Source organism: Bombus flavifrons, chromosome 14, assembly GCF_040668555.2.
Source record: "Bombus flavifrons isolate JBK064 chromosome 14, iyBomFlav1_principal, whole genome shotgun sequence".
Classification (NCBI taxonomy): Eukaryota; Metazoa; Arthropoda; class Insecta; order Hymenoptera; family Apidae; genus Bombus; species Bombus flavifrons.
In genome coordinates this window covers 7,355,959-7,375,385 of record NC_138455.1, presented here as the reverse complement: position 1 = coordinate 7,375,385, position 19,427 = coordinate 7,355,959, and the positions used below count along the sequence as shown (strand labels likewise).

Here is a 19,427-nt window from a genome sequence, read left to right as displayed (position 1 = left end):
CGAGTTATAGATAATAATTTATATCAGATTGTTGAAATTTAAGGTAATTTAGTTTAATTAGTAATGAAATTCGATAAAATTAAAAATTCCGAAATTAAGTAATCTAATCTTAAATGGTTATGATTCCCAGAGTTGCTTCATTACCGTGATTGCCAAGAATGTTGGACATTTTGAATCGTTTTATCATTAATTCTCTCCCTTAATGTGCTTAACGTTTCTTTCGTAACATGAAAAAGAAATAGATTAAAATTATCTGTTATCGTTCTCAAGTAATTAAATTTCCTTATCAGTTAGTACCTTGCTAGCTATCCTGTGTATTATCGAAGGAATGAAGCGAACGAACAAGCGAGATTATGAAATAGCATTTTTATTAAATTTACATTTATATTGCACAAGTTCATTTTAGATTAAATGCACTTTACAATACTGTGATATTAACATCAGTTTGCGAAATATGATTCTAGAAAGTCTTTGAATCTTCCTTACCTATCGTTTTGCTAGGAAAATGAATATTTACCGAGCTAACTAAGAACTATTTCCATCTAAAAAGATCACTCGACGATCTCGTCCAGTTAATATAGGGCTGATCTTCTTCATATATTTAGACAATACTACCCAGTCCAAGTAACCGACTTCGTGATTTCTACCACAGGTTTCGAATGGGACGAATCCATCCCCGCCTTGGACTAAGAAGGTTGGAAGTACAATTCTGTACCACTGATCTAACACCAGCTCTTCGTACCTTGGTACCTCGCAAGCTCTACATCTAGAAGAATACGCGAATTACGAAGATTTATTGAAGTTATCGGTGAAAATATAAGTACTCACCTTATTTTGACATCCTCCACCTTCCTGGAATTTCCTTTTATTTTATAAACCACTTTTAGCCCTGACCATATTAAAATATCTTCTTCCATTTCTAAGATCTGAAATGGTTAAATTAAATATATAACGTCACGGTATATATTAATAAAATATTTATCAGATATCTATATATAAGTTAGTTGGCTTTGAGGAGGACACAGGGAAAGCAAAAGAGAACGAGAGCCTAGCGCATGGCAGCACTTGTTACACGTCGGTAGAAACGGTGCTCGTTGATAGGAGTTGGAACGTAAAAGTATGTAAACATAAAAACGTAAAAGTTGATTACGCTTTCTGTAAAAAGTAAATTCATTCGTTTCGTACAATCTTCTCTAGAATAAGCTACAGCTTTCTAATAATGAACACACACAGGGTGAAGCACGTAATTGAAAGGAAATTTTTGGTGAAATTATATATTTATATAATTATAATAAAATTCCATTTAGAAAATTTAGCAAAAGATTACATATGTACGTATATTAACAATTTATTGTATTATAATTTCAGAAACGATTTGTGATTACGACTTTGTAAATGGACACTTCACGTGTCTACTTATAAAACAAATTAATTAAGTGAAATTATACTTTCTCGAAACCATTCGACTTTTATTCGAAATATTTTTCACCGAATTAATTGCTGTGTAATTGAAGCAGTTCCAGTTACGGTACATGCTCCGGCCGATATTAAGTTTCTTTAAATTAATGTGAATTAAGATAAAATGTTATACCTGCAGAATGCAGCTGCCTTTTAATTCGAGGATGTCCCAAGTGTTCTCGAAAGGTTGAGCCATTATCAGATCGGCAAAAGTGATATCTTGACCTATGGAGTCTATAGGAGCGCGTATTCCTCCAGGATTGTAAACACCAACTGCAGCGTATGTCCACACAGTTTTATTCTCTGCTCTCTCCACATACTACGATCATTTAGCAAACACATTTCATTAGAAAATCCGTGTATAGACATCACTTTAATTTGCCTCAAAATAATTGTTTAATCGTTAATTCCAGGGGACAGACGAAATATTTGTGACATACAGCATCGACCATGGCATCTGTGATCAAATTTCCAAGGTTGCATTCGTTTCTGCGACATTTATTGTCGAGGAAAACTCTCGTTCGAGCAATCTTCGTTCCTGCCTTCTCATCCACCCTTACTTTCCATGGTGCCAAAGCCTTCAGCATCTCAGGATCTGAAGAAAAATTTTGATAAGTAATCATCTAATTACGTTTCACGAAAAAACACATTCTCAATTAATAAAAAATTAATTTTGATTAATGCCTAACAAATTAAAAAAAGATCGATTCTTTCAATCAGAAAAATATAAATAAAGTACAAGTTAAGAGGTAATTATTTAAAATTTCGAACTGGAATTTTGTACAGATAATTTATATGAATAATACATGAATCCATCAATATTACAAGATTCCTTCATTTTCATTTACTTGATTGATACAAAAAAGACCGCTTACGGTAACCATCCCCTAAATGTTTGGTATAATGTGTACATATAATAAAAGCAGAGATTTATTCTAACCTTCCTCGATAGAGTAATCAAGGAGAATCGGATTTCCGTCCCAATCAACCACTTCACCATCCGCATCGAACCACACCGTCAAGTTCCCCAGGTACCTGGCACAAACAGGAAACCACTTCCTCATTTTCAAGAAGAGAAGTAGACGAAACAACAGGCAGTTTCTTTTTTTATCTAGAACAAATTACCAACTTTGTGAAAGCAGCTGCCTGAACGATCAACACTGTTCTGTTGGTCTCCTCTTGAACCACCACCACGGGATATTCATCCTCTGGCTCGTCGATGAAAGGGGCTGGTCCTAAATGATAAGTATTTTATCGACACAAGGTTTAACAATCAATAGAAATAAGATCTTCCAGCAAATGATCGCTATGGTCTGATAAAATATACACATAATATGCTAATAATAATAATATACTATAACTATACTAATAGTAATACTATTTAAAAATTTTTTCACAGGATAATCACAGTAGTCGATAGTAAAATAACGATAATAATAGTAATAAAATAATATTTTAAAAACCATTCTAATTTATTTTAGCACTCTAATTTAAAACCACTATTTTATTTTTTAAACATCACTCTAATAAAAAAATAAAACTCCAAACTTCAGTTTGACATTCTTATTTATTTTTGAGGGTAGAACGAAGATGATCGTTAGATCGTAACATATGAATTCTCTGATTAAGTGTTTGATATTTTCCTTCCTGATCGATCATACGAAGAAGTATATCATTTACCTACGATATGATTCGTATAAAATTCAAAATGATTCAACTTATAATATTTTGTTTCGCGTATCATCTGTTTGAAATACCGTTGCAAGGTTTTCAGTAAATTATTCTCTTTGCGGTAGTACAATGAGTCATCTTTCTTTACGAGTTTATATTCGATTGTTTTAGAGGCAGAGCTGGCCATGGCCATCGTCGAAGGTTGCATGAGTGCTAACTATATACAAACTTTCAGTACTGTTCTATTTGAACATTTGGGACGATGAATACTACAGGATAATAGAAAATTTTAATCAATATGTTTAACTAATATTCCAAATACAGGATAACACTATTACGTATTTTAAAAAATACTTGAAAAGTTCGAGAATATCTAGATTTTGTTTTTAAAAGAGTCTTAAAAGGAAATTGAAGAGAAACGAAGAAAAAAGAGGCAGATCTAGAAAAACTATATAAAATTCAAGACAAGAATGGCAAGAGTGTATCAGTTCCAATAATACAGTACTTCGATCAACAACTTGTTTTAACAAAAAGCAAAAGTATATTTATCTTAATCGAGATAGACAGAATACTTTCGAATACTTGCAAATGTTGTAATTACCTGAATAAAGAAACGTATGAGAATGTCCACCAACGATAAGGTCGATCAGAGGACACTTGGCTGCCATTATTCTGTCCACATCCAATCCACAATGGCTTAAAACGATAATAATGTCGATCCCTCGGGACTTCAATCTCCGTGCCTCGTCATTCACCGATTCCACCTCATCCAGAAACTTTAATTTCCCGGTAATGGAAATTGTCTGGTAATTTGTAAGTTTCAATTAAGGACCAGAGTAACGTCGAATCACTCTTCCGGTTAAACCTTCGTCAACGTAATCTTCTCCCGTTTTCTGTCTCGTGCAATTATCTCCGTGCTTCTTGGAATCCGTTTAAACGTATTGATGATTAAGATATAGTTTAATAGTGACTTTTATGACCATTTTTATCTCATTCATATATAAGGCCATAAGAGAAACAAGATAAATTAAGAATAAAACTGATGGTTTGTCTCGTTGAATGTGAAATAAGTTTCAGCTATTAAATTATTCAACTATTCAAATACAATACATCATATTCGATTATGTTAGACTAATCGAATAAAATATTTAGAAAATAATCATTTAACTAATATATTATTTTATCAGATGTCGTTTTGAAGATGTCGTTTGTATTAGTTTATTTAAATAAGCAAACAATTTTTCTTCCAGTTATTTCTTTACTTAATTATCAAACTTTTGTTTATCCTATTTAGCATAAAATAAAAATCGAAATGATTTGCTAGTTAACCCAAAACAATCTTTCTTTTTCGTTTCTGTTAAATCTCCTTCCGGAATATTTTCAAAAACGAAATCTAGATATTCTTGAATTTTTTAAGTACCTTTGTAAAATACATAGCGTTATCCTCTGTTTGGAATTTCGATTAAATGCATCGATTAAATTTTAGTATTATTAGTTTAGTATTGTTAAACGATAAAATACTTGGAATTATTTATTATTTTCTATTATTTAATAATTTATTATTTATTATTATTTTCTATATTGATCTTAAACAAAATATCTTCAGTTAATTAGTCAATATTGGAAGATGACGAGACCTTAATGTTGCAAGTGCATTCTATCCTTATAAAAAACTCATGATTCGCTCAATTACGTCGACGAAGGATTAATCAAACGTGAAATTAAAATTCGATACGAACGTCCGTAGTCGATATAATAACGCCGATGACTCCGATCTTCGTGCCATTCCTTTCAATGATTGTGCTGTTCTTATAGAGTCCCTAAAAATATTGCAGCAACATTCATGCTTTAGGCTTGAAATTTCAATGGAAATCTTAGTTATAATATAATGTATTAACCTGCATCGTTGGCTCTTCACTTGCATCGATATTGGTGACTACTACTGGTGCCTTGACCATTTTTAAAAACGGAACCACACCCTCGATATCATCGTCAAATTCATGGTTTCCTATTGTCTGAAAAATTAATCATCTTATAATCTTTTCTTCTAATAATTGTAAGTACGAACTCTATCTACGATTTATTTTATTATTTTATTAAATGGTTTTATCTACGAAATCTAAATAAACTGAGATAACATTGATTATCGATTATTATCGGTACGATTCAAGAATGTCATGTTTACATATCAGATTTTGTATTATCAAATAGATATAAGTTATCAACATTTATGTTGTTATTATCACTATTTTATTATTATTTTAGTATTTTATTATTATCTATAAGTTACCATTTGCCAATTCCGCAATTATTACAATCAATCGACCTTCTTTTACAACAAAACCATAATCTTCCATGATCGTCAGAAATTTACTGACTCGGTCGCGTAGATCCTCGCACTCAATATCTGGATCAATTTAATTAACAGACTGTTACGCGATCACGAGCGAAACCATGTTTTCCCGTGGCTTTATCGACCAAATTTGACACGATAAATTCAGCTCCATCGGTTTCAAACATTAAATTTCGTTTAACGACGAGAACGAGCCACGTTCAAATGATCGATTGTTAACTTTCTGACCCAATTAAACCGGTCGACCGATCAACAGCGGAAAGAAACCCCTTTTCCTATTCTTTTTTATCAGCTTATCGTCTCTCCAATTTCGTTCCACTTTTACATCGTTCTTCGGAAGACTCTATCTCTAACTCCATCTCTGTCATTTATTTCCAGGGATGATTATCATTTTGTTACTTTAGTTGGCTTTAATTATCACGATACGCTTCAAGTTTCGTTTCGAATCAATAGAAAAAAATAAAATGTTTTTTTCCTTATCACATATTTAAAATCTCTTCTCTCGTGCTGATAATTGGCGATAGTTCAGCCTCAACATACTTGTTTTCGCGTGATTATTTCATGAGGCCATCTTACCATAACATCGTGCGGTAACATGTTCATGAAGGTAGCAGTCGCGTTCCAACGGTGAACGTTGTACCACAGTGTCCCTTGATAGTGATCGCCAGCGTTCAAGAAAATTGGATTCGGCCTTTCATTCATTAAACGATTCACTGCCGTGGAGACTCTTGAGATTCCACCGACGCAATCCTTCTCCTCGCCTTCGTGACACGCTTCGGATCGAGGACCTGTTTGCTCGAATCTAGAAAATATTTTCCTTCGTGAATAAGTTTGAGCAATACAGTGGTTCGCAAAAGATGATGTCGACAGATAGAAAGTACTTTAATAGTATTCTAATAGCTATCACAGAAAGCTTTAACACGTATATTGCGTTACGTAAAACATTTTGAATTTTATTAGCATTGTAATGAGACTCGACTGTCATCGTTATATCGATAAAATATCAGAACAATACGTACGTAAAAGTTACAAAATATTTAATGTCATGATTTATTTATTATCTTTGACAGTCAACTATTCATCGTATTAGCAAATCGCTATATTCAAGACTATGCTTGAAACTAATTATACGCTTAAAATGAATATTCAGCCTGTGTACTAATGTTTTACCGTATGTACTTTTGCAACGACTATATTGTTACTTTTGTACACGTTTTCAAACTGATACAAATTTTATGAACGTAAACAATATCGTCTCGTTATAGTGGCAATGAAATTTCGTAATGTTTCATACAATACGTACAATATGATGATAAAAGTTCTCCATGGCGAGTATTCAGATACTTTCGCGATACTTTTATGATGCTATAATTGAATTCCGAAAAAACAAATACAGTACAAATGTACAAATCGAGTACAAATATTACTCGAACAGAATGGAAACTCGCGTCGAGGGTAGATATTGAGCAAAACGAAGCTCGTTAATAGAAAAACGAACGCGATAAAAAAGAGTTGTCACGATTAGTCCGAATCATCGCTTCCCTGACCTTGAGATTTCACTTGCTAAGACCTCGGAAATCAAGCAGCTCACGCTTTTAGAATTCCGTTTCCATTGTTGAACGACCAGTCGATTATGTAACCAATTTTCATTCCCCTTTTCTGCGTAGTGTCTCTCCTTTAATGCGAATCGTCGTTCGATCATAAAATTGTTAATTACGACTGTTATCGATGTTATTTATGCATCGTGTATTAAACATCGATGTGTTTACGATCGATCAATATGATCAATTCAACAAATTATTTTATATTGAAAACCACTCGATGCGAATTATCGTGAATCATCTGAATTGTTTGTGGAAGTGTAATAAAATTTCATGTCGTGTTTGTAGATATGGATGTCTATGTTTTGACGTAAAAATGCAGAGAACGCGAGAACAGTGTACAAAAATAGAACGTGAAATATACGGAATATAATATTCGTTATAATATTAATTTCTCTGTTCAAGGCTAATCACTAACATCATTAGCATACTTTGCAAAGTATTACCATACTATATAAATACCATTACTACCATTACTATATAAATGATATATCAATAATATATTACATATCTTTAAGTATAAGTTGTAACTTGTAAATTGTTTAATTAGTTAATTTGTACTAACTTAATCCTAGCAGATCTGAGAAAAATTAGGCTTCCTTGTCAATACTTAATACGCTAGTTCCTCTGCATCCTAACAGTACAAACAATTATCGCGAATAATAAACTTAGTATGTATACAACAGCAACATTAACATTAATTAACATAAAACGTTTCCATTGACCCAGTTTTTTCGATTCTCGCAACGTCATTCGCGTTCTCATTGAATTACCATTCACTGAATATATAATATACATTCTGCCGTTCGGCTTTTTTGTAGTAACTATATATATGGATTCTGTAAAACAATTAGAAATCAAGGTTGAATCAGTAGTTAGAAGAAACGCGCACTACCTTCCTGCGGAATCATTAGATTATTAAATCGAAATTATTTCTTAAAAGACATAGGAACAACGCATCTTACCATTTACTACATATTCTACTATACAAACTTGCTGTTTAAATATGACGATTTTAACAAACAAATTTAAAAACAGTTTGCCATTTTATTAACCACATTTCATTTCTTTCGATGGCTTTTTGGCAGATATCCTAGAGATAGCTTCACGAAAAAGTTTCGTTATTTTTTTACTCGAGTTCCTTCAAGCTCTCCTACAGTATGCAATCTCTCGAGATTGAAAGAATGTTATAAAATAGCCAGAAAATGAAATCACCGAAGTTTAATTCGTTTTACAATTAAAACGCGTGTTATCAGAGACAAGCATGCGGCTTACCTCGCGTGGAAATCATTTAGGTGTATCACCGACAACTCGAATAAATCCGATCGTCCCGGATAATACAGTCCCCTTCCGGTGAATCCGTAACATATCTGAAGCAGAAACGGTAACAGCAAAAACGGAAGCATCGTGGATTGAATTCGTGCATCGGGAACGTCACGACTCTCCTCCAGGAATTACGTCTCTGGAATCTTCTTCACCGCATCCAAGTCGCTTCCCTCGAGTTTCTCTACGAGAACGAAATAACGTGTCCTGCATTCATAGTTGGAAACTAGTTCGTACCACGATTTAGACGACATTAGGCACTACGACGAAGGCTCTCGCGATCACTGCTCGAGCTTTCAAGTTTGCACATTGAAACGTGAAACTTCGTCGAGTCTTATTCGACGACTTTTAAGAGAAAGGAGAATCTGAAAGGAATATGTTCGAACGTAACTTTAACCAAGATTAGTCTGGACCGTCGATCTATGCGACCTTCTTACGAACGAAGATCAAAGAATACATATTCAATCTTTCTAAACGATATGAATAGTTGTTGTAGTTGCATAGTGTTTGGATTGACTTTCTACGATAGAAATTGTATATATCTTGTCTTAAGCTTGCCTTTAGGTTTCTTTTAACATTTCATGGACTGGAGACGCGAATTCACGTATTACATATAAAAATGTTAATTACTGTTAAATAAGACAATAAAAAGAAGCAATGGACGCTGTAAAGAAAGCGTTATGAATGTGTTTTTACATTACATGCTTGAATAATACGAAACCATTATCAATATATCAGATGTAATATTGTTTGGTCGGAAAGTTCGTTCGGATTTTTAAGGAATTTAATAAAATAATAAATTTTGCTTAGCACCTCTCCGTCGAGGAAATTGTTTTCAAGCATATCACACTGGAAAACATTACTAGAAGCATCCCTAAATATGTTCGTTGATTTTTAATAAAATATTACACGTGTTAAATGCTGCTCGAAAAGTTCGTTATAAAGTCGATATAAAAAATCATATTGGAAAGGTTTTCGCCGAAAAACTTGAGACCTTCTGGAAGGATGGAATATTGGAGTTACGTGAAAGATGGAGAGAGCTTATGGAACAAAATGACATTTATATAATTCGATAAATGTATATCGAATAGAAATGTAAATCGCAACGAACTTTGCGAGCGACCTTTCTAATCTTTTCGATCATTGTGCAAAGATACGCGACAATTCAGGCTATGTGCTTGTCAGAGCATACGGTTCTCAAAATGTCAAGTTGTTTGCAGGTTCTTCTTGGCGTGTATTGCGTTGTCAAAGCTAATAGGAGGATGAATTCGTATCGTTGGTGTAGATAGCCTAAGTAGATAGCCGAAGTAAACCAGCAAGGAGGAACACTAAATGAGATTATCGGACTACTATATCCATTTCATTTAAGTCTTCTGTTAGATGGCTACCTGCGTGTAAAGTGTGTAAAGTAAAGGTTTGTAGATACATACAATGTCAAAACAAATATTTCTTGAAATACATAAATAAAAGCTACAATCTTGATTATTGGTCACGCGTGTCTTTCGGAAGCTAAACTGAAAGGATAAATTGAAAAATAATGATAAGAGAAAAACAACGATGTTGGCTTCGTTGTAAACCTCGAGCGATTAGATCGCTGTGTGTCGTTAATAACCCTTCAAAAGTAACCGTTAAAATAATTGAAAATGATACCTGTTTCATGAAATCTAAGGACGTAGAAAAAGCACTGGCGATGAATTTGGCTTCTGAAAAGATTAAACGTCGATAAAGTGGACAAACAGCCTATTCTTTCAATCCCTTCAGATCCTCGAAAACAATAACCGTCCTTTATGTATAATTAGGTTAAAGCAATCGCGATATCATTATCGCGTTGTTTCGTAACAGTACAGTGAATTTATCATTCGCCACTGACAGAACTAATTTGGCATTAATTAATTCGCTGGGAGGGACGATTGACGGAATGATTAATGGTCTAATTCATCGTGACATCGTATGTAAAGTGTCTCAGAAAACTGAGTCAAGCCGTAACGTTAAAATGACAGAAAATAGAAACGGACCTGATTAGGAAAAATTAAATAACTTCGAGCGATACATCATATGGTGCAGTTAACTTCTCCAAAAGTGAAGGCCTGTCGATGATTTTAGGGTCACTTACGTTTTTTTTAAATGGAACTATGCATACATCTTTTTATCTGCAAAAAAACCATTTCAAAAGATATTTATATTTAAAATGATAGTCTGAAAAATATTTCGATGTTGATTTCATCAAATTGAGCGTATGCAAGACAAGGGAAACATGATCATAAAAGCACTGTATCGTTTCTCCTTGTCTTTTATACGATAAGTTTTACAACAAGTTACAACAAGATTAAAATATCCTTTAAACTAATTTTTCGATTCGAATGTACCTCGATGCTTTTCTGTGGAGAATTAAAAAGTGTATAAAAAAATGTGTAGTTCTATATAAAAAAGTAGAGGTGGCTTTGAAATTTTTAAAACGTCTCCACTTTCGGACGAAACAATTGCGCCATTCACTCGAACCATTTAACTTTTCCTAATGCTTTTTCCTATCTTTTACCGTTTGAACGCTGTGGCTTGGTCCAATTGTGTGTGACACTCTGCATATTTGTAGGCAGCGTATTATTCTTCTTTCTTTTTCTACATTCCACGAATTTCAACAGTTAATTTCTACCTTGAAACGTATAGACTACTTGGCCATGAAATGTTTAGATTACTAAACAGCAACGTGACTTGATGTCTTATCTGTGAGATGTAATGATAGCTTATAAAGACTGTTACGCTATCTGTACAAGATACTAAATATTAGGTTGCTGCAGAAGTATATTTTACAAATTCAATTTACGTTCATTCATTTAGATATATTTTTATCATACTTTTTACAAAAGTTTCCGAATCCGTTACTAAAAAAGGAATGTATATTATATTTTTTACAGCCTCAAAATTACTTAATCTTCTCCATTTATACCGTTTTGCAATGCTTAAGAAAAGCTTAAAGTCGGTTATCAAATCTATGATTATAAAATTCAGTGTTTTGAATATCTGATCGATAAACCGTGGATCTAAACAAATGTATAACTAGACTAAACAAGAGTAAAACTAAAGTAACCAAACAAACAACACCTAAATAGAAATTTCTTAGCTGCATTTTGCGTTTTTTCATGTTTGAAAATTTTCCATAAATGCATAAACATTTACAGTGTAAGATATTTCACTGTTATCTTCTGTCAGCTCTAGAGAATTAGATAACAATTCCATATTTAATACTGATAACTTGTTCATGCCAGGTATCCCAAATTGAACTTGTTATTCAATTACTTTGAAGCGAAATTGACATAAACATCATTAACATAAATATCATCGATCGAATAAAGCATCAGTTCATTGTTATTTCAGCCGCTCAGAAGCCGTACTGATTAACTCCATAAATTACGAAGCGAAGGAAATTGTTTTTAAAGTTACAACTTTTTAATACCTGGGGATTCACGTTAATTTATGTATATTTTCTTGCAATAAATAAGCCCGTGGAAGCAAACAGCTCGTTTCCTCGCCAAGTCCAATATCAATCACGTGTCCAAATATGTAATGAAATCGAGAAACTTACGAGAAGCGGAGTTGATCAGTTTGCCTTCCGAGAGACTCGTTTCGTACTTTTTCTCTGATCTTTAATAAAGTATTCATTAACTTGTGTTTATACGACATCCGTTTCCTAGTTTTACTCGTAGAACACCACTTCGTTTGCGAAAACCATCCAGGACACACTCTGTATATAAACGAAACGACGGGCAAACTGTATGCGACAACCTAATATTAAGCACGAGTATGAATTTCATCGTACGCGAATGTTGTAATTTGTGGCTGAACCAGCGGGCAACGATAGAAAAAAAATTCCAGATGACAAAACAGCGAGAACAGAGTTACGAAAGGGAGCGCGAAATAATTGTCACAATCCGCGTCGCGGAGAATCTAATTTCTCGGCGGAAATGTCGCAATTTGCCGCGTAATCGGTCGATTTGCCAAAACGCGGCCATAATTAGCCGCAAAACGCGTCGTGATTAATCGCAAATTTAACAATCACGCAACACACCTGTCGGTCGTGAACGCTCGTCCTCAACTGTCTAGCTGACGGAAGGAACCACGTTTGCATTCCTTCCACGACCAGACAAATTCACTATCAGGATAATACAATGCTGGTTATACAACAAACACGATAAAAAATTCCGCCGGGAGAAGGCAGATTGTCTCTTTTGTTGCTCGGAACGTTCGTACCGGTGTAAACACGGAAATTTTTCGGAAACTTTTACTTCAGATCGCTAATATTGTTCTTGACGATTAAAACTCTGAAGTCGAGGTCTTTGCGTGATACGCCAACGTATATATAGACTGGGGTGTCTCTTTATTTCAAGGTTCTTTTTTCTTATCAATCAATAGAATCAGTATGAGGTAGGTTAATTAAATTGCAATTGGATTTTCTTGTTTAACGAATCACGTGGAATGCTTTGAGACACACGTTATTTGTCTCGGGATCCTGGATGACAGTCTTATTCGTAGGTGCTTAGCATATTGCCGTATCGTTTCGTCGAGATAAATACGCTTAGTGACATTGTTTAGTGACGATCGTTAACGTCTCTGTCGATTAAATATCATCAGAACGTCGAAAATACGTGTGTTTGATATATAAGTAAGATTCGAATAATATTTTTTAATTAGAGTGGCTATAAAGAGGATTTGCATGTACCATTATCGTCCAGTGAAACGTTCCTTTAACAAATTCTACGTTTCATTTTCGTAGTATCAAATTTTTATAATATACATGAAAGTACTACTAATTGACACAAAATTTGATTATACTTGGTATAAGCTAGTTAATTATGTAAATTTCGTAATATGTACAGCGACATGCAGGTTCTTTTTGTATCCACTGTGTATTAATCTTGAAATATTCTACTTTCTCAGAATCCTCTTGCATGGTAAGCTATTACTTAATAACATTGGTAAATTTACAAGTTACAAGTTATAACTTGTAAAATCCTATTGTATAAACAATTTTTACCATTTTATACGTTACAAATTAATCTCTGATATCATTAATACGTTTCACGACAGTTCATAGTAAGATGATTGACTTACAGCCGACTAATAACAAATTGTATAATAAAATGAATGAAATATGTTTAATAAAATGTATCCCATAAACATCTCGCATCGCGCGTCAAACATACCTATTCTGAAACTCTATTGTCAGAACTGTTACTGATGATAGAATATTACTGCAAAATGATATAATTAACACTGATAATTTTTAACCTGTAAAACAACTTGTAATAATATCGTATACTTGCAAAAAGGATGCAGGAAGTATAAGTAACAAAGAGCTTCTCTGGAAAATGGGTAAAACAAAAGCCAGTAAGTGATACAGTGTACCTACTGTAGCGTTCCGAGATTAACATCATCCTAAAACTAAGAAACACAAAACATGCTGAAACTTTATCCTACAATTAACAACGAAGTATATCAAAGAAGAATTAAGAATATAAATTTTGAAGCGGCTGTTGCACGTGAAGATCAAGGTTACACGATTACATTCTTGCCTCGATTGAAGTCTGACCAACGATTCCACGAAGGCTTCGTCGAAGGTAGATTAACTAGTTTAGGGCAAAAAGAGGCTGACTTATATGGATAAATGCGGATGAAAGGAGAAGGGCTGCAGGTAAAAGAATTTCAAACTAAGGGACCCTCGAACAATTGGCAGGCTCTCTTACCTTAGGAATCCTTTTTATCTGGCTCGATTTGCTCTTGTTCTTCGTACGAGCAGTATCCCAGGAATTGAAATCACTCGTGGTAGAAAGCGAACTGTCTAACAACCCGATTCTTCGTCGATCATCTCGCCGAATGGAGGCGAATGATGTCTCTTTTAATCGTTAAACGATACAAAGTTAATTAACGCTAGAAAAAATCGAAATGAGAAATTTCAGCCTTTCTCGTCCCCGCAGTTACACGTATAGCCAAAGTATTCGGACACTTGTAGCAACTTCCTACGAGTTATATGTGTCATCTGAAAGATTTGAGAGAGGAAAATACGACATGATATAATGTGATCATCATCGAAATTGATAAGGTTTAATCGACAAGATATTTGTCGAAAGTGTACGCTTCGTAAGAGATAAAAAACTATTTGATCAGTCAATTAGCCATTATATTAAGGATTACCGTGTAAACGTGTTTTAATTACGGTGCTCTTGAAGTATAAGCTTGAGTTTATTACGTCAATGCGTTTTTACGTGGTTACTAATGTACTCTTTATCGCGTGTTTCCTTACTCATGTAGAAACTGGTTGTTAAGTTATTCGTACGATTTTTTTTTGCGACTTCGATAGAAAAGGTAACTCCGTATATAAAACAGATGGCGAAACGACCTCGATAATTTATATCCATGGAAAATCTCCCGATACATCAGACAATAGATTTCAAAATTCGGCCTAATTAACCAGCTAACGAACTTTGTAATACTTCGCTAAAACCCTTGCAAAATCGCTCGCTATTGCGTTTCCCCTTATCGTGATTTAAATCGATTTCTTGTTTCAGTAATATATGTATACGTGATGTCTCAACTGACTTAAACAAACCAACAATTTTTAATAAATATGTTGAGAAAGAAATTAAATTATATTGAAACAGAATATATTTAGGAAGAAGAAATTCAATTATTTAAAAAGTTTTTGATCGATTAAAGATCTACGTAGATATGTACGTTTGAGAAACGCTATGTATATTGCAAATTCAAAAGTATTCCAACATTTGCTTGTTTTGCAAAAAGAAAAAGATGTACTTAGTTTAACATTCATTACTACGCATATATTACGTCCGTTTAATAACATGCTTAAGTAATGCTGCTGATACAACTGGCATTTCAGATATTCCGATAAGATGACTAAACACATAAAACAAAGGCGGTTCCAGAGCAAACATCGTTATTTAGAACGAAGACACTTTCGATGAGAAACAAATACAGGTGGTATTTTAATAACGATGAATGTGTTGATCATACAGTTACAAATAAATCAATTTGCAATGATCTTATTCTTCGTAATCGCCTTAGCTACATAAAATATGATATTACAACAATTAAGTTGAATCTTGAAGAACAATATACAACAATGAAACCGATGTAATTATTGCAAAACCTTGTGTAACTGTTAGGTAACTTGACAACGTCTATCATTTCAAATTTTGTAATTTTATAAATTTTTAATCGAATCAAGAAAATTCTTTCAGTGTTAACAACTACCTTAATGCGCGCATCGATATTTTAATGATAAATTTATATTTAATATCAAACGTTAACAATTCAGATTTATATTCTGCTATTTCCATAAAAACGTAATAAACGTTGGTTCGATTATTAATTTACCATTAATTCCTCAGGTAAAATTCGCATAGCGTTATAGACGATAATGTACACTGGCAAATGCAGTCAACAGAAATTCGATTAAAAGTAATGTAAAATCCGTGTTTTCGCGTATTCCTCATGCAAATATATATGTACGTATAACGTATATCAATGCAAGAACGCAAAGCTTTTTACAGTCCCGCTTTACTATCGATAAGAACGCTATCAGCAAGCTTCACAATCATCAACGGTATCATTACTATTGTATATTTACTTGTTATTTCTTCTATTATTTCTTCGTTACGCCTAAGCAACCGACGAGGTCATTTCCTTTGAACGTCACACTTCCAATTCATCGATTTCCCTATCATACTCAACTGTCATTTTCGAGATAGTCGTATTGATGAAATATTTGCATATACCCTAATCGAAGTTAGCAAATGCAGATCATACAGGAAAAACATGATGCCTCCATACCTGGTGACTTGTTTATCACTTTTATATGATTATATTACGTGGTTAACCAATTTGACGACCGAGAAAAAGTATCTTAATGCGACATACAATTGAAAAATAATCTGACAGATTCAAACGTACCAAACTGAGCAATCAGTTTATTCTCGTATTACCTTTCATGATAAAATTTATAATTTATAATCTTTAAATAACTTTATACGATGAATATTTCGTTTAAAGAAATTGAAATACATCGAACAAAGATTATGCAAACATACACGGGGAACATTTACGAAGATCGGAATATTTATGGAAAAAAATTCTTCTGCCATATATAGCTACAAGATACTGATAAAAATTATTTAGCACAATGAATATTTCGTTTTGAAAAATTATAGTAGATCGAACAAAAGTGAAAGATGCTAGAATATTGCTTTCCTGAGGGAAGACCAGCACGCGCAAAGATGTGCTTACTCTTACGAATCTTTTAATTGCTTCTTTGCAAAAGACGAGAATTACGACTCGTCGCATCTTCAGCCACGATCTTCAACCATCCTCTGTTTGCCTCTAAGAGACAAAGTGAGAAGAGACGAAGTCAAAAGAGAAGAAACGTCGCTAGTCGATGCCGCGCATCCTGGCGCGATGACAAAATCGTTCTATATTCGAGTTCTGACCATGTCGCTTAATAAAGCCGCGTCTGTGATCGAGTAACGATCCGCAAGGCGAATCTTCTACCGGAAGATGAGTGCATCGTCATCCTCGTGTACCGTAATTCGCGATAAGGTGCTATTGATGCGCTTGTTTGATCACAAAGTGGCATTACGTAAACACAGAGAAGTTCTCCTTGACTCTTCGATATAATTTCGAATTTCTATTAAAATGGTAAAATTTCGAAACAGATGAATGCAAGCTGTTCAAGTTCTTGTTTAACGTTGTCGAAGTAACAGGAATATAAGAAATGTGAAGAAATACGAAAGAAAGACGGAAAATGATTCGAAGCGTGACGACTCTGTGTGAAATCTATTGACAAATCATTTGGATTTTCGTTGCCTCGAGATTTGTTAAATTTGATGAACGATTTGATAACGAGTTATCGAGAGATAAAACGGCCGTTATTTCTCATTTATTTCACGATGAAAGAACATGGTGTCAGAAGCTATTATTCCTTTCAAAATTAAGTTGCAATGAAAAAATAGTATAGAACAAAGATATTATTCTATATCTATAGAGATGATAACACGAACAGTGGGAGGGATATATCTTTAATAGAGTGGAAAATTTTTAATACTCGACATAAAAATACGCGAATTAGTGATATTATCACAGATTTACTCTGCAGCCAGAAATATTTTCGCGATCGTATCGAACGACGTGACGCTTTATCATGGGTAAGATCGTATGCATACGACAATTAAATTGAGAATAATTGGAGCAATTTTTATAAAGGCCATGTGCCAACAGAATAGATACGCTCGAACGCTGGTCAATTTATTTCATCTTCTATTTTTATTCCATATATATTTCCATCACATTTATACGTTATGCATTATGCATAGTTTATGATCACGTCGTGTTCACGAGGTAAAGTCAAATGTGAACGTATATATTTAGCTCTGAAAAAGAATAAAATCAAGACGATCTCAACTACCTCTAATCGATCAAACAAACTCGTTTGCGAGTCTGCCATTGAACTTTAAAAGCACCAACTTTAAAAACTTTAAAAACTACAACGCTGAACTGACACAATCGATCGTTCGTTCGAAAAGAAGGTACTAAGAAATTATGTAGTATATATATGTCGGAGATGAATAGACATCGGGGCCTTTCTTTTAGAATTTTTGAGAAAATCCCCAATACTTTAGTCTAGACTATTTATTATAACTATTAGAAGTAGTTGTTATGATTCAATCCGATTATGTTTGGCCGAGATTTGTGACAGTGGGCTTGGGCACGAGGTGACACAACTGGTCGCTGAACGTAGCCACGGTCACGGGATGAACGTTTTTACCTAACAGAGAAGTGCCAATATTATGGGACACTCGTTGTATTAACAATCAAACCCCGGGCAGGAACAATGTCGCCGCTACGCGGAACTGCTTAGCAACAGCGGCTGGAATTTTGTTGGTATCCCCAGCCAATATATAACAAAACGAACGCGATCGTAAGGAGAGGAAAGTTTTCATCAGTCTTTTATTCTTGCGATCACCTTGGAGAGTTTTCACATCGTCTTTACGTGCAGTATTATACCGAGCGTCACAGCAAATGTTACTTTGTGCTCCAAAATATATTCTACGTTTAACAAAGAGTTACCCCGTTGACCGTGGATTCGTTATTGAAGCTAAGAACATTGTCATTAACATCTCGAGTGTCTAATCATCACGGTTATTTGTCAAACTTTGTAAAAATCATATTTATACCAGTAAATCTCTATCATACAACAACGATGGCTAGTCCGAATGAAGATTCGTTACACGCCCCTAAACCTAACGATAACCCGACATATATATTTGGACAATTTTCAAACTTTCACAAAAACAGCACGAAAACTATTATGCTAATGATTTTTATATCTTCCAGCTCTGATAAACAAATTTTAACAGATTGTTTTTAAATTAAATAATGTCATACGCAATATTCGTGGTATTCGAAACGTTAAAGCTTTATGGTATCTATCGATGAATAATGTATCGGCAATTTGTAAATTCTCTTCGTAGAATAACAACTATTATAGACGAACTTCCATCATTACGATTCACAACCTCTAAACTTCTAACTGCTCTAACTTCTAACTTCTAGCTGCCTACGAGAATTGGAAAGTTAGCCTGTTAATCAAGAAGATCAAGCTAATTAGATCGCCACTCTCTTGGCCATAATAATCCCCTTATCTAATTTCACATTTTTAAGAGTCAATATCGATCCAACCGAAATTAATTTCTCCCTATCAAATTTGAATTCGGTGATTCTAAAAATCTCTCGCCGAAAGACAACCGCGCGCAATTTACAGGTGAAAATTAAAAACTGCCAAGATACAAGAAAAATTCAAATTTCACGCACATTCGTCGTTTATCGTTCACCGTTCGCCGCACGTCAAACAGATTTTTCCAAAAGCTGCCTTCCCACCTTCTCCGCGTCGAGGATGAACCACGTGCACTCGGCAGAATTTACCACCGTCTCAACCGGTTTGCTCTGAAATCCACGAG

General features: G+C 34.1%; 1 protein-coding gene across 3 annotated transcripts; it reads right to left on the bottom strand.

Annotated features, from left to right (window-relative positions):
* Positions 1 to 351: 351 nt before the first annotated feature.
* Positions 352 to 19,422, bottom strand: LOC138186989 (apyrase). 3 transcript variants are annotated; one of them, XM_069127392.1, is made up of 12 exons: positions 19,282 to 19,422; positions 8,359 to 8,590; positions 6,059 to 6,284; positions 5,028 to 5,144; positions 4,869 to 4,949; positions 3,731 to 3,932; positions 2,588 to 2,693; positions 2,399 to 2,493; positions 1,899 to 2,053; positions 1,592 to 1,777; positions 829 to 926; positions 352 to 766 (listed from the first exon to the last, which is right to left on the bottom strand). In XM_069127392.1, the coding sequence occupies exons 2-12, from the start codon at positions 8,487 to 8,489 to the stop codon at positions 526 to 528; spliced, it is 1,638 nt and encodes a 545-aa protein (XP_068983493.1). In that variant the 5' UTR covers positions 8,490 to 8,590; positions 19,282 to 19,422; the 3' UTR covers positions 352 to 525. The 3 variants fall into 3 exon arrangements, with proteins under 3 accessions (XP_068983493.1, XP_068983492.1, XP_068983494.1); XM_069127391.1 differs by lacking the exon at positions 19,282 to 19,422 and adding an exon at positions 12,470 to 12,697; XM_069127393.1 differs by lacking the exon at positions 19,282 to 19,422 and adding an exon at positions 11,987 to 12,009.
* Positions 19,423 to 19,427: the final 5 nt, after the last annotated feature.

Coding starts and splice junctions, on each gene's coding strand:
- LOC138186989 (XM_069127392.1), bottom strand. CDS start 8,489: ATGCTTCCGTTTTTGCTGTTACCGTTTCTGCTTCAGATATGTTACGGA. Junction 6,285..8,358: donor CTAAATGATTTCCACGCGAG/GTAAGCCGCATG, acceptor AATATTTTCTAG/ATTCGAGCAAACAGGTCCTC. Junction 3,933..4,868: donor TTATTATATCGACTACGGAC/GTTCGTATCGAA, acceptor ACAAATTACCAG/ACAATTTCCATTACCGGGAA.